This window comes from Acomys russatus, chromosome 16 (genome assembly GCF_903995435.1).
Source record: "Acomys russatus chromosome 16, mAcoRus1.1, whole genome shotgun sequence".
Lineage (NCBI taxonomy): Eukaryota > Metazoa > Chordata > Mammalia > Rodentia > Muridae > Acomys > Acomys russatus.
In genome coordinates, this window is record NC_067152.1 from 25349762 (window position 1) to 25366194 (window position 16433).

General features: G+C 49.6%; 1 protein-coding gene across 1 annotated transcript; it reads right to left on the reverse strand.

The window, feature by feature from the left end:
- Positions 1-13222: 13222 nt before the first annotated feature.
- Positions 13223-14053, reverse strand: Gjd3 (gap junction protein delta 3). The gene has a single exon (XM_051158517.1). The coding sequence runs from the start codon at positions 14051-14053 to the stop codon at positions 13226-13228; it is 828 nt and encodes a 275-aa protein (XP_051014474.1). The 3' UTR covers positions 13223-13225.
- Positions 14054-16433: the final 2380 nt, after the last annotated feature.

A 16433-nucleotide genomic window follows, 5' to 3' on the forward strand; every position in this document is an offset into this window, starting at 1 on the left:
GTTAGACACCTTGGACTGTTAAATCTGAATCCCCTTGTAATGTTTGAAGCAAGTTACTTCACTCATAATTAGCTAGTCCATAATTACCTAGGCCTCAGCCAGTTAATATCTCCTATCAATTTTTGAAAATTATTAACAGTTTGCCACTGGTCTCTACGGATCTGTGCCTTTTGTGGTTGTTTTTGTGGTGGTTTTGTTTTTTGAGACAGGGTTTCTCTGTGTATCCTTGGCTGTCCTGAACTCACTTTGTAGACCAGGCTGGCCACGAACTCACAGCAATCCACCTGCCTCTGCCTCTCGAGTGCTAGGATTTAAAGTATATGCACGCTTTTAATCCCAGCACTCAAGAGGCCGAGGCAGGAGGATTGCTGTGAGTTCGAGGCCAGCTTGGTCTACAAAGCGAGTCCAGGACAGCCAGTGCTAACACAGAGAGACCCTGTCTCAGAAAAAAAAAAAAAGTGCGCCACCACGCCTGACTAAAAACAATCTTTTAAGTCAATTACTATTACAGGTCATGACCTACGTAACAAGGAAGGTAAAGGAATTCCAGGCTGTAAAGGACCCATTGGTTGAATTACTCTATTCATTGCTCTTAAATCCATTACTATCCTCCATTTTCCTGGTTTCTTTTTTTACAGCAAACGCAGGGGAATTCCATGGGCTGGTAGACTCTTCTATATGGTGAGACCCCAGCTGCCCTTGTGTCAGTTGTTGGAGTGCCTGCAATTTCTCTTTTGTTCTGGGCCACTGCTCTTGCCTGGTTGATATCCATTTTAGGGGCAAGGCTATTGGTATATTAGTGGTCCTTTTTATAAATTTGGAAACTCAACACCTGTGAAGTTCTGTTTTGGGCAATGGGCACAGCCTGTGACTGTTCCTGATTACACATATCAATACCTTCCCCAGGAGCATCTACCTAATTTCACCCCTAATTTCATCACTGTCTGTCTCTGTGATTGCAGAAATAGTAATTTGAGATGTCAGCCACAAAGGGTCTCAGCTTCCCTGTCTGCCCTGCTGGCCCCACACACTTAATCCACCGTATACTTTGTCTTATTTGAGATAATTTATCAGTTCCCATAAATTGTAAATAAATCTTCTGGAGTGGCCAATCTGGTTTCTAGTACTTTTGAGAAAGGATCGTGACATCTGCTGTTGTATCCACCAAAACTTCTATTTCAGCCCCATTCATTTGTACCATTAATTTAGGTCTCTGATCATTGACCATTGTTTGCCAGAGCACAGGTCTTCTAGTACTCCCAAATGCACCTGCTCTTTCTACTGGAGTGGCTTTGCCCTTGTTGTAAGGAAACAGTAACAGCTGAGCAATTCTATCCCCTACATTAATTTGCATCTCCTTCTTTACATAATCCATGATTTTAATTTCTTCCTTACAGTCCCCATCTATAATACCAGGATGCACAGTAAAGCCTTGAGAAGTTAATCCACTTCTTCCCAAGGTAAAAGACCACTGTAAATACCAGTGGTTATTTTGTAGCATTCAACCTGTGAGCATAAGTGTAAGACATTTATCTGAGGCCAGATCCAAAACTGCACTGCCTTCAGTAGCATGCATCAAATCATGATACCTAGTCTTCCTTTTCCTGCAAGTTTGTTACCTCCCAACTGACCAAAGAAAGACAGCTTGTATGTTTGCTGTGGGGCCTCAAACTAACAGGCCCCTCCTTTTGTTTCCTGATGGCAAGAGATTGCCTTGTATATCTCTCTTGGATTGACCCTAGACCAATCCTAGACAATGCCTAGACCAATGTTTTCCCTTCCCACAGAGACTACAATACCCTGCAAGTCTCAGGATATCATGGCCATCACGGCCGGAAATTCCTTGTACGAGTACCATTTACTCCAAAGTTAGTGCACCTGTTATTTTGAGGTTTGCATTTTTTCTTTTCTTTTCTTTCTTTTTTTTTTTTTTTTTTTTTTTTATTTATGACGTATACAATACTCTGCCTACGTGTGTGACTACCCACCAGATCTCATTATAGATGGTTGTGAGCCACCATGTGGTTGTTGGGAATGGAACTCAGGATCTCTGAAAGAGTGGACAGTGCTCTTAATCTCTGAGCCACCTCTCCAGCCCCCTTGTTGTTTGTTTGTTTTGGCTCCCCCCCCCCCCCCCCCCCCCCCCGAGAAAGGGTGTCTCTGTGTAGCTGTGGCTATCCTAGATTCACTTTGTAGACCAGACTGGCCTCGAACTCACAGCGATCTGCCTGCCTTTGCCTCCGGAGTGCTGGGATTTAAGATGTGTGCCACCACGCCCACCCGGCTGAGGTCTGAAACTGTTAACCTTACAGTTTCTTTGTAAATGGCCCAATTTACCACAATTAAAGCACCAAGTGTTTTGATACCTGATATACCTCTACATTCGCTATACCTCTAGCTACAGCTTGTCCTATGATGCTCCTGAGAGCTAATGTGAACCTGCCTCCCTCACCCATTCTTCTAACGGGGCTCCTTGTGTTTTTACAATTTTTTTTAATGCATACAGAGCCCCCGCCTGCACATACACACCTGCACACCAGAAGAGGGCACCAGATCTCATTATAGATGGTTGTGAGCCACCACGTGGTTGCTGGGAATTGAACTCATGACCTTTGGAAGAGCAGACAGTGCTCTTAACCGCTGAGCCATCTGTCCAGCCCTCTCCTTGTGTTTTTAATGGTCTAATTGCTCTCTTACATTCCGTATTCGCATTCTCATACACCATGATCAGTGTCGATGCCTGGCCGGTCGCAGGATTTAGTATGGTGGCTCTATCTAGAGCGGAACCCAATCTCTGTAAGAATTCTGTGAAGAAGTCGGGCGGTGGTGGCGCACGCCTTTAATCCCAGCACTCGGGGAGGCAGAGGCAGGTGGATCGCTGTGAGTTCAAGGCTAGCCTGGTCTACAAAGTGAGTCCAAGACAGTCAAGGCTACACAGAGAAACCCTGTTTCTAAAAACCAAAAAAAAAAAAAAAAGTAAAAATTTCTGTGAAGACTTTTCTTTTTCTTTCTCTCTATCTCTCTCTCTCTCTCTCTCTCTTTTTTTTTTTTTTTTTTGGTTTTTTGAGACAGGGTTTCTCTGTGTAGCCTTGGCTGTCTTGGACTCACTTTGTAGACCAGGCTGGCCTGGAACTCACAACGATTGCCTGCCTCTGCCTCCCGAGTGCTGCGATTAAAGGTGTGCACCACCACACCCAGCTTTTTTTTTTTTTTTTTGGGGGGGGGGTGAAGACTTTTTCAGGGCCTTGAGATACCTAAGTAAATGAAGTGGTTGTTTTACCAGGGTCCTCGACCATGTCCCACGCTGTGAAGGCTGCAACACGACACTGTTCAATCCTACATCTTCAGACCGCGTTTGTTCTCTTAAGTCAGCATAACGCCCTTCGCCAAGCGATTGGGCTCTCTCTCTCTTTTTTAAAAGGATTTATTTATTTAGCCTGGCATGATAGGACACACCTTTAATCCCAGCACTCAGGAGGCAGAGGCTGGCGGATCCCTGTGAGTTCGAGGCCAGCCTGGTCTAGTCCAAGACAGCGAAGGATACACAGTGAGGGAAATCTTGTCTCAAAAAACAGAAAACAAAACAAAAAACAAAAAAACGAACCAAACAAAAATAGATTTATTTTGTATACGTATTCTGCCTGCATGTGTACCTCCACACCAGCAGAGGGCACCAGATCTCATTATAGATGGTTGTGCGCCACCATGTGGTTGCTGGGAACTGAACTCAGGACCTTTGGGAGAACAGCCAGTGCTATTAACCTCTGAGCGTCTCTCCAGCTCCCCCAAGCAATTGGTCTTTAACAACATTTATCCCTCTTGTTATATTTTGTTGTTTTATTCTCGTGGCTTCATTTCTTCAGCATGATAACCGCTGTAACTGTTGAACAGCTTCTAACACAGCTGACACCAATCCCTTCCAATCTTGGGGGATAAATGTATGCTTGGGTTAGCCCAGTTACTTAACTTTTGTTTTAAAAGAGATGAACAAATTCTATGACGTGCAGCAGCCTCTTTAAAAATGCTTTAAATCTAGCGTCTCTACTGGACGCCACGCCATCTGATCAGGAGCCTCACCACCATCATTAGCAGGGCTATGCTGCACAAAGACTGGAAAAGCTGATGGTGTCTGTGCAGCCCTAGAGAGCTCCTCTATGGGAGCAGCTGCTGCCACAGCCCTTTTGGCCCGTCTGCTTTCCTGTTCCTCTAGAATCTTTTTTTTTTTTTTTTTTTTTAAGATTTTTATTTTATGAGCCGGCCGTGGTGGCGCACGCCTTTAATCCCAGCACTCGGGAGGCAGAGGCAGGCGGATCGCTGTGAGTTCGAGGCCAGCCTGGTCTATCTACAAAGTGAGTCCAGGATGGCCAAGGCTACACAGAGAAACCCTGTCTCAAAAAAAAACAAAAAAAAGCTGGGCGTGGTGGCGCACGCCTTTAATCCCAGCACTTGGGAGGCAGAGGCAGGCGGATCGCTGTGAGTTCGAGGCCAGCCTGGTCTACAAAGTGAGTCCAGGATGGCCAAGGCTACACAGAGAAACCCTGTCTCGAAAAAAAACCAAAAAAACAAAAAACAAACAAACAAAAAAAAAGGGGGCTGGAGAGATGGCTCAGAGGGTAAGAGCACCGACTGCTCTTCCAAAGGTCATGAGTTCAATTCCCAGCAACCACATGTTGGCTCACAATCATCTATAATGTAATCTGTATACATAATAAATAAATAAATAAATATTTAAAAAAATTTTTTTTTTAACTATATATACAATGTTCTGCCTGCATGTATACCTGCACACCAGAAGAGGGCACCAGATCTCATGATAGATAGTTATGAGCCACCATGTGGTTGCTGGGACTTGAACTCAGGACCTCTGGAAGAGCAGACGGTGCTCTTAACTGCTGAGCCATCTCTCCAGCCCTCCTCTAAAATCTTTACAGCCTCTCTGGCTTCCCGTTTCTCTCTGCCCCCTTCCTCACACTGGTGCTCTGGGCACCTGGCGCATGGGGCAGGGCGGGGCAGTAATTGTGGCAAGCACTGGCTCTCGGTTACCAGGTGTTTTCGCTTTACCAGCAGTGCTTTTTGCTTTCCAAATGCTTCAACCTCTACCCGCATATTCTCTAGTTGTACAGCCAACTCTGCAAAGATCCTTTCCAGAACAATAGAATTCAGTGACCCTTCTGGTCTTTGAATCTCATTTTTATTATTTATTTATTTTGGTTTTTCGAGACAGGGTTTCTCTGTGTAGCCTTGGCTGCCCTAGACTCGCTTTGTAGACCAGGCTGACCTCGAACTCACAGTGATCTGCCTGCCTCTGCCTCCCGAGTGCTGGGATTAAAGGCGTGCACCACCATGCCTGGCCTGGTTCTTTAGTTCTTTTTTTTTTTTTTTAATTCATTTAATTTTATTTTATGTACATTGGTATGGGGTGTCAGATCCCTTGGAATTGGAATTACAGACAGTTGTGAGCTGCCATGCGGGTGCTCGGAATTGAACCCGGGTCCTTCAGAAGAGCAGACGGTGCTCTTAACCACTGAGCCATCTCTCACGCCCCCGATTCTTTAATGCTTACACCTCCCTTCCAACCCACCTATCCTAGAGAGGAGAGAAAAGAGGTTAATGGGAACAGGAGAAGTAGACCTTTTTTGACCTTAGTTCCTGGGAGCGATTCCCCTGGCGTAGTAGGCAGGATTTCAGCAGACCAGCAATTCAACCAAAGTTGCTGCTGGAACCTGGAGCAGCAGCCAAAACCCCGAGCCCCGAAGTGTTCTCTGGAGCGGTTCTCTCAAAGTGCAGCGATGAACAGCCAAACAACACCAAGACCCGAAAAGCCCTGCCTCCTGTTTTGGGCTCATATATAATCTCCTCTCAGCGTCTGTGCTAGGATGTGTTTCAGCTGGCAAAAGCCAAGCCCCCGCACGAGGTGGTTCGTCTTCTAGTGGATAAACATCACCTGTTCTCTCACAAGGCTGTTCCCCACCCCACGCTTGGGATCAAAACAAAAACGTGGGTACATCTACTACAAAACCCTGTCTCAGAAAAACCAAACCAAACCAAACCAACCAAAAGAACATGTTTTGAAAAACAGAAGAAACCCAACTTGGGAGGGGGAGGGGAGGAGCACACACACTTAGTGAGGCAGAGGCAAGCAGTTCTCTGTGAGTCCAGGACAGCTATGGCTACCCATAGAAAAACTCTATCTTGAAAAACAAACAAGCAAACCAAAACAACAACAACAAAGAAACCTGGCTGGAGAGATAGCTCAGAGGTTAAGAGCCCTGGCTGCTTGTCCAGAAGTCCTGAGTTCAATTCCCAGCAACCACTTTAATGGCTCACAATCATTTGTAGTGAGATTGATATGGTGCCCTCTTCTGTCTGATGCTCTCTTCTGTCATGTGGTCATACTTTCAAATAGAGTGCTTATAGACATAAATAAGACATAAATAAGAAAATCTTAGAGAGAGAGATGGGAGGAGCGGGAGAGAGAGAGACAGAGACAGACAGAAACAGAGACAGATAGGCAGGGAGACAGAGATGAGAGAGAAGCTCAGCAAGGTGACTGGGTTAACAGTGGCAGAGTACTTGTCCAGCATTTGTAGGTCCTGGAGTCTGTCCCAGCACAAAACAAAAACCAGGGAAATTATGCCTTTAATCCCAGCAGAGGCGGGTGGATCTCTGAGTTCAAGGTCAGCCTGATCTACAAAGCAAGTCTAGGACAGCCAGGGCTGTTACACAGAGAAACCCTGTCTCGAAAAACCAACCAACTAAACCAAGAAACCGAACAAACAACAAACCAGGAAAATTAAAGACTGGGTAGATGTAAAAGCTGGGGGCTGGAGAGATGGCTCAGAGGTTAAGAGCACTGGCTGCTCTTCCAAAGGTCCTAAGTTCAGTTCCCAGCTCACAATCATTTATAATGAGAGTTGGCGCCCTCTTCTGGCAGGCTGTATAAATAACAAAAATTTAAAAACAAAACAAAACCGCAAACCAAACAAACCCCTGACACATCCAGTGTCCAAAATACAAAATAGGGAATAGTGTTTCACAAACAAAATAGGTAAATGACAACTCTATACAATGTGTGTGTGCAGGTGCAGATAACGTCAGGAACTAGCCGAGGGTGGCAGATGCCCTGGAGGTGAAGTTAGCTGTGAGTCATGTGACATGGGTGGTGGGAACTGACCTGGAGCACTCTGGAAGAGGAGTGTGCATTCTGGGCTGCTCAGCCATCCCCAGCCCTCAGAGTGAGTGCTTCTCCACTGTGTAAATGTCCAGGGGTGCATTCCAAGAGTTGTGTGTGAGTTAGTGAGACGGCTGAGCAGGGAAGAAGCAAGCCTGACACACGCAGTGGAGGGAGAGAACCAACTCCCACAAAAAGTTGGCCTCCACATCCACAGCCACATTGTGGACACACATTCACCCGCATACACAAACACAATGGAATATTTTCTCAAGTTTATATGACAACTCATGTGTATTTGAAGCCTTCCACTATCTTTTTTTCTTGAGAACTTCATACTTGTGTAAAATGGATTTTTATCAAATCCACCCCAGTTCCCACTCTTTCAGCTCCTTCCCCACACCCTCCCCCACTCCTCCCCCAACTTCATGTGCCCTTTTAAAATATTTATTTATTTATTTATTATGTATACAGTGCTCTGTCTGCAGTCCAGAAGAGGGCACCAAGTCACATTATAGATGATTCTGAGCCACCATGTGGTTGCGGGGAATTGAACTCAGGACCTCTGGAAGAGCAGTCAGTGCCCTTAACCTCTGAGCCATCTCTCCAGCCCTATATGCCCTTTTTAAAAACCCACTGAGCCTATTTTGTGCTGCCTTTGTGGGTGTAGGGCCACCTGCTGGGGTATCCCCAAAGAAAACTCACTCTGTCTCCAAGAAGCTAGCTCCTTAGCAGCAGGGATGGGACTTGGTGACCCCGTCTCTGACCCATGCTGGGACTGTGGTGGCTTGTCTACCTTATCTTTTAGGCAGGCTCTGTCACTGAGCCTGGAGCTCACAAATGCAGCCAGACTGGCTGGCCAACAAGCCACATAAATCCCCCTGCCTCTGTATCCCAGCTCCTCAGTGGGCCCAGCATTTCTAGGTGGATGCTGAGGAGCTCAATTCAGGCTCTCGTGCCCTCATGTCAAACACATTACCACAGACTACACTGCCTCCCCAGGCTCCTGGAACTTAAAAACAAAAAACAACAACAATAATAATTAAAAAAAAAAAAAACTTTGAGATGATACAGTGAGGTTTATAGTCCCTTTCCACAGAATGCTGACAGGATGTCATTATTATGGCAACCTAACTGAGGCCCTATGTCGAAGAGGCTCCTATATTGAAGAGGCTCCTACTCTTTTTATTTTTATTTATTTTTTTCGAGACAAGGTCTCTCTGTGTTAGCCTTGGCTGTCCTGGACTCCAGCGATCTGCCTGTCTCTGCCTCCCGAGTGCTGGGATTAAAGGCATGCGCCACCATGCCTGGCTGAGGCTCCTACTCTTGACGGACAGAGTGTCTTCCCTGTGGTGAATCGCTGGGCATGAGCTGTATTTGCTGTTCACAGTTATCACTGTGAAGCATTTGCTCAAGCTGTGACATCCTTTTGTCTTTCTTCCTTTAGAGTTATTTATTATGTATAGTGCTCTGCCTGCATGTACCCCTACAGTCCAGAAGAGGGCACCAGATCACATTATAGATGCTTGTGAGCCACCATGTGGTTGCTGGGAATTGAACTCAAGACCTCTGGAAGAGCAGGCAGTGCTTTTAACTGCTCAGCCATCTCTCCAGCCCCTTCCTTCTTCTTCTTTTTTTTTTTTTTAAAGATTGATTTATATTTATTTATTTTGTATACAGCGCTCTGCTTGCATGTACACCTGCCCACAAGAAGAGGGCATCATCAGATCTCATTGTAGATGGCTATGAGCCACCATGTGGTTGCTGGGGATTGAACTCAGGACCTCTTTCTCTGGAAGAACAGACAGTGCCCTTAACCTCTGAGCCATCTCTCCAGCTCCCCTTTTCTTTCTTTTCTTTCTTTCTTTCTTTCTTTTTCTTTCTTTCGAGACAGGCTTTCGCTACAGAGTCCTGACTGGTTTAGACATTGTATATGGAGCAGTGTCTCCTAAATTCTGGCATGAAAGGTGTGCATCACCACCTCTGGTCTAATTTTATTTTAAAGCTTTGTCTCTTTATGTAACCCAGGTCTAATGGTGACTTTTTTTTTTTTTTTTTTTTAACATTTATTTATGTTTACAGTGTTCTGTCTGCATGTACACCTGCACGCCAGAAGAGGGCACCAGATCTCACGATAGATGGTTTTGAGCTACCAAGTGGTGGCTGGGAATTAAACTTCTGGGAGAGTAGGCAGCACTTTTAACCTCTGAGCCATTTCTCCAGTCCTAGTGGTGACATTTTGAGTGGGATAATTTTTTTTGCCATGAGAGTTTATCTGGAGCCCTCATGATGGTAATAGCATTCCTGATCTATGTTGGTCTTGCTGTGTAGCCTAGGCGAGCTTGGAATTTGAGATTCTCCTGCTGTGGCCTCTCAAATTCTTCTCTTTTGTTTTTTGTTTGTCTTTGTTTTTTGAGACAGGGTTTCTCTGTGTAGCCTTGCCTGTCCTAGGCTCGCTCTGTAGACCAGGTTGGGCTCGAACTCACAGCAATCTGCCTGCCTACCTCTGCCTCCCGAGTGCTGGGATTAAAGGCGTGCGCCACCACCGCCCAGCTCAAATTCTGAGGTTACAGTTGTGTGCCTCCACATCAAGTTCACTTTACCCCACCTATCTCTGTTCCCAGGATGACCTTAAACTCACCATACGAGCAAGGATAATCTTGAACTCCTGATCCTTCCCCCCCCCCCCCCAAGTGCTAGGATAACAGCCAATTACCCCCAATCCCCCACGGTCTCCTGTGGGTTCGACAACCAAGCCACCAAACTGAATTCCATCTGCCAGCCTCACTCTTTGGATGTTCAGAATGCCTCCTCAAAGGCTGTGACAATATGCCCTGGGGGAGACACATCCCTAGCTGAGCTCTGTACTGTGACAAGACTCATCATGGACAAAAGGGGACACAGAGGATCCTACTGGACCCAAGTCAGAGGCATTTCTCCATCGAGATTCAGGGAATCTTTGTGGATGAGCTGCCCCTCCCCCAGTACTGTGGGAGTAATTAGGTGGTTTGTCATGGTGAGAATTTTTGCACTTTAAAAAAAAATTATTTATTATATATACAGTGCTCTGCCTGCATGTACACCTCCAGGCCAGAAGAGGGCGGCAGATCTCATTATAGATGGCTGTGAGCCACCATGTAGGTGCTGGGAATTGAACTCAGGACCTTTGGAAGAGCAGGCAGTGCGCTTAACCTCTGAGCTATCTCTCCAGCCTTGTATTTTTTTTCTTTTTTAAGATAGAGTTTCTCTGTGCAGCCTTCCTTGGCTGTCCTAGACTTGCTTTGTAGACTAGGCTGGCCTCGAACTCACAGCGATCCACCTGCCTCTGCCTCCCGGGTGCTGCGATTAAAGGCGTGGGCCACCACACCCAGCTCATGGTCAGAATTTTTCAGCAGCTCAAGTCTGGTTGTGAGTGAATACGGAGAAGGTGAGGCTTCGGGGCCTCGGCTGAGGGTAGCCGGAGCAGGTGTGAGTGACTGTGTGATTTGTAGAAGGTGGTCTGTAGGTGGGCAGGACAACAGCCAGTAGAGGTGGCCACCCGGGATGGAGGAGGCAGTAATGGGATGGAGCAATTAAGAAAGGTACAAGTGTTTCTAGGTTGCAGGTTACTTACTCCCTAGCACGCACCCCCGTTGCTCGATCAACTCCAGCCACACTAATCCTTGTCGGCCTTGGCACATCGCCTCCTCAGGGTTTTGGCACTTGCCACCTGGATGTTTTTCTTGGAGGCAGCTTCGTGGCCTGGCCCCTTAAGTGCCAGCTCCTCAGGGACATCACTTTCTTTTTATCCTTCTTTGATGTCAGAATGCAAGCTCTGAGAGCACCAAGGTGCCAACCTGTAGCAGTCCAACATCTGGGCCTGTGTTACAAGGTGTCAGGCGCCAGCTGTGTGTGAGGACTGGCTGGCTTGAACTGGCCTGCTCTTTACGCAAGATCGTGTGGGAAAGAGAGTGAGAAGTACCACCGTAACTCTTCTGATTCCTGACGGAAATGGAACTATTTTGGATAAAGTGGGTTCAAGAAAAGAATACTCCTTACATCCATCTTGCCTGCTCCCTTCTGACTTTTTAATGTGGCTAAAGGGAAAATCTGAAATTTCATTGCAATCTGGGCATGGTGGTGGCCTTTAATCCCAGCTCTCGGGGAGACGGAGGCAGGTGGATCTCAGTGAACTTGAGGCCAGCCTGGTCTACAAGAGTAAGTTTCAGGATAGCCAAAGCTCTGTAAACATATCCTGAACGAGACCAGCAACCCTGATAAAAAACTAAGACCAAACCAAAGAAAACAAAAAACAAACAAACCGACATTGTGTCTCATGCGCAATTGTATTGAATGATGCTGACCTTGAACCGGGATCCGAGCTTCAGCATGCCCAGAGCACCTACTGTGCGCCATGCCCAGGAGACGGTGCAGCCGTCTGGCAGAATGGCTGGAAAGAAGGATCTCTGACTCCAGTTTGGAGCAAGGAAAGTCCTTCCTGGAGGCACTTGTCTTCAGGTGAGACTGACAGGCAAGGGCTGGCAGCGGTGGGAGACGGGGCTTCAGAAAGTAAGACTGCACCCAACGGTGTTTCTAAAACTGGCATCACAAGTGGGCACGCTGCCTGGGACAGAAATGTCAGTCTGGTCTGACAGATGGCAAGATGTGGGCGGAGGCCCAACCAAGGGAGCCCGAGCTGGTGTGCAGGAAGCCTGGGGGGGAAACGGCTAGTTGTACCCCAAGGACAGGGAATCCCCCAGGGGCCAAGGAATGCTATGCAGAGGGAAGGCTGGTGGGGGAGAAAATGGGCGGTTGGGGTGTGGCGGCTAAAGCAGAACCTGGGCAACAGACTTGACCGGAGCCAGGGGTGCTGGGGAAGGCAGCCCTGCTCTGCCAGGCCTTATCGCGTGGTCCTGGAAAGTGGATTCAGAGTGGCCACACGGGTGATGAAGGAGGGAGGCAGGTGAAGAGACGACAGAGAAGGGGACGTGGCCTTATGACAACTCTTTGAAAGTCTGGGCTAGAAGACAGGCTAGTTTCAAGGGAATGGGGGACCCAGAAACAAATCTGTTTCAAGGGCAGCTTCCCTTGAAGATGGAAGGGACTCAACCTGGAAGAGCGAAAGACAAAAGACCAACACTGTTTTATCTTCCAGCCCCGCTCCCAGTCTGCCTTCAGTATGAGGCTCGGCTACCCTGCCTGGCCACTGAGGGCAGAGCACAGTCTCACAAACCTACAGAATGAGCATTGTTACAGGGCTCCATCCCTCGCCCCACTCCCGTTCCTGTGGGGGAAGACTTATGCCCTGACTGCTGCCTGGGTTATATCAATGGGGAGGGAGCCATCATGGCTGCCACTGGCATTGGTTCTGGTGATGAGTAACAGCGATGGCACATACACAAACAGAATGTGTGTGTGTGTGGTTGGGGGGGTGTGTTATGTACACAGAGCTTATGTAGGACACATTACACATGCATCCACACAGAGCCCACAAGGCCATACATGCGTATGTCTGTGCACATATGCATGAACCCAGGTGTGTAACTCCTGTCACTTTGAGAGGTGCATACTTGTGTGTACATGCATGTGTGGAGCTTCGCAGTGTACACATGCAAGCACACACACACAGAGCCCACGGAGGTTGAATGTACAGAAGCAACCAACCCATTGCAGCGGCTCCTGATGTGTGTGTGCCAGAGAGCCCACAGACAACTACTCTTCTCTGAACAAGCAGGGGACCCGGGAATGTTGTGGATTTTGCCCCTGGTGCAACAATCAGCTCACCCGTTGCCCTTGGCCTGTTTGCTTCCTCTCGGTGAGCCCCTGGCATCCTCCCTTTCCATAGCGGTGGTGACAGATCCCAGCACGGAAGAGGCTCCCTGACTCAAAGTAGCCCCAGCACTAGGAAGTGCGACGCCATCCCCACCTGAACCCGAACCCCCTCTGCGTATTTTCTGCTCAGAGGGTCCCCTCCGCTCATCTTCTTGTCCCTACGCAGTCTTTCAGAAGCCACAACTCGCTTCTGCCGCCAAGGACCCCAGGTGCTGAGGTTCGGCCTCTGCCCTCGCCCGCCCGCTAGATGGTCAGGTCCTGGCGCATGGTGGCCAGCGACGCCTTGCTGTGGCCGCTGCCGCCTTCGCTGTCACCGGCCGGGGCGCGGTGCGCGTAGGCTGGCGGGCCAAAGGGGTCAGGATCCCCACGCTGCGAAGGTAGAGAGGGCGGCGGCGGGGGCGGGAGCAGCTTCGCGCGCTGGCGACCCTTCCAGAGCAGGTGGCCCAGCTCGGCCACGCTGAGCAGCGCCGAGAGCAGCCCGACGGCGAAGTAGAAGACCACGAAGACGGTCTTCTCCGTGGGCCGGCTCACGAAGCAGTCCACCGTGTGCGGGCAAGGCGGACCGGCGCACGCGTAGTGCGGGGCCACGCGGAAGCCGTAGAGCAGCGCCTGGCCGCCCAGAAAGGCCAGCTCGGCGAGCAGGCGCAGAGCCACGCTCAGCAGGTAGCAGCGGCGCGCGCGGCGGGCGCGCAGGGCGCACGGTGGGCACGGGGCCTCGGGACGCCCGCGCGTGCACGGCGTGGCCGGCTGCGCACCACCCGCCTCCTTGCTAGCCTGGTGCATTGAGTAGATGACGAACAGGACCGGCGGCGCCGACAGCAGCAGGATGTGGAAGAGCCAGAAGCGGTAGTGGGACACCGGGAAGGCGCGGTCGTAGCAGGTCTGGCGACAGCCGGGCTGCAGCGTGTTACACACGAACTCCTCCTGCTCGTCCTCGAACACGGCACCTCCCACCGTGGCCAGCACCAGGATGCGGAAGATCAGCATGATCACCAGCCAGAGGCGACCCACGAGCGGCGACTGAAGCTGCACCGCGTCCAGCAGGGAGCCTAGAAACGCCCACTCCCCCATGACGCTGGGGACAAGGAAGGGGAGGTAGTCAGATGCTAGGACGGACTGGACCCCCGCCCCTCCACGCCCTCCACAAGCTCTAATCTCGGAGGGCTCCAGGGATCAGAGATTTTGTGGGGTTCAATGAGTTAATGTCTGAGTGTGAGGATAGTAGGTGAGTCCACCCTCAGCTGTGGCTTCCCTTCACCTGGGATCCCTTCATCTGGCCGTAGAGGGGTGCTGAGGAGGGAGTCCCCTGTTTGGTTAGACCCTATGGTCTCTCGAATTCGAGGCTCTCCCTGCCTGGCATTTCGCGCCAGGATGATTTCCAGGAGCAGGAGAAGCTGCTCTAATGCGGAATTCCAAGTTGCGTTTGAGACCCCTGGGAGCAAGGGGGAGGGCCAGGCCAAGTGAGCCCTCCTCCTTTCTGCCCCTGCTCACAGCAATGAATGCCTTTCAGGCTTGGAGGCTGACACAGAAGCCTGTTTTCCTAACTTAGGGCCCTCTCTCTCTCTCTCTCTCTCTCTCTCTCTCTGTCTCTCTCTCTCTCTCTCTCTCTCTCTCTCTCTCTCTCTCTCTCTCTCTCTTTCTCTCTCTCTCCCTCCCTCCCTCCCTCCCTCCCTCCCTCCCTCCCTCTCTCTCTTCTCTCTCTCTCTCCTGTCTCTCCTGTCTCTCCTGTCTCTCTCTCTCTCCCTCCCTCCCTTAATCCTCCCTTCCTCTCCAACCTCACCCAAGGAGAACAGGAACAGCCCCCTGGCCTCCTCTCTGGCACCTCCTGTAAGCCTCCCGAGACACACAGAATATACCATGTCTCTGTAGACCCTTGTGGTCCCTACATGTCCTCGACCCCACTTACCCTGGGACCTGGGCCTTAGAGCTGAGCGTAGGACCTTGGGAGACAGCTGGGACCTGTTCCTCTTGGTCCCTCTTTCATTTTCCTTTTTGGATTTGGCCGGTGTGGATGACAGGACAAGGATGGCTGAGAGGGGCTAGCTCTCCCCCTTCTCTTAAAGGGACAGGGTGACCCTGTTGTCTGGCTCCACCCTGGGAACAGACCCAGGGCCACACCCCTTGCTGGGTTCTTTCAGCCCTCTCTTTCCATCTCTCCTTCACCCCCCCCTCCCACACCCCATGCCCATCTCATAGGCATGTCTCCATCTGGTGAGATTAACTTAGAGACATATCTTTTATTGAGGGAGCCAAGGGAATCATGGGGACCACCCTCCCAACGAACTCCCCAAACTGAGGGAGTAGGTCTACTAACAACTGACCTGACCCCTTTTGAAGCTGGTCTTGTGGACCCGAGGGAGATGTCGGTTTTTAGGAGACAACAAACAGCTGATGGCGTTTGCCTCTGGCTCCACTACCACTTGACTTCCGATGAACCATTTAGGTCTTTTGGGCCAAGGTTTCTTGTTCTGTCACCTGAGCCAGCTGAGCTCTCAGATCTCGCTGAGATCTGTTCTCGCTGTGCAGTTCAAGCTGGCCTGGACCTTACTGTATAGGCCAGGCTGCCCTTGAAATATTGATCTTCCTGCTTCTGCCTCCTAAGGGCAGGAAATTAGCTATGTACCATCACACCCAGCTTAGCTGCTCATCTTTTTGTTTGTTTGGTTGTTTTTTTTTTTTTAAATAGGGTTTCTCTGTATCACAGAGTCCTGGCTGGACTCTCTTTGTAGACCAGGCTGGCCTCAAACTCACAGAGATCCACCTACCTGTTTCTGGAGTGCTGGGATTAAAGGCGTGCTCCACTATGCCTGACTCTTTTATTTTTTTGCACCCCCCCCCCCCACAGGGTTTCTCTGTGTAAGCTTGGCTGTCCTGGACTCACTTTGTAGACCAGGCTGGCCTCGAACTCAGCGATCCACCTGCCTCTGCCTCCCGAGTGCTGGGATTAAAGGCATGCGCCACCACACCCGGCCCTATTATTATTTTTAAGACAAGGTTCTTCTGTGTAGTCTTGTCTGTCCTTGTCTTTGTAGACCAGGCTGGCCTCGAACTCACAGCGATCCGCCAGCCTCTGCCTTCTGAGTACTCGGATTAAAGGTGTGCACCACCACGCCCGGCGCCTACCTGACCGTCTTAATGCTCAGGTCTCAGCCGTGTTAGAGAAACCCTAAACCCCAGTGCCTGGAAGGACTCCATGTGGATGGCACGGAGGTATGGAGAATGGCTAGTTCCTGTGGGTAAACAAAGGCTCTGCTCTCTCCTTTCTGGTAATTTCTGGGTTTACCATGAGTAACGTGACACTTCATAAGGTTGGTCAGGAAAGCTTCCACGGAGGGTTTTCCAACATGGAATGCCTTCTAACAATCGGGGACAGGAGATGCGAGGAGGAGGCAGAAGATCTGTGGGCACCTGAGTGGGCCAGGAGGAGATGCTTCCCCAGAGGTGGTTTCTT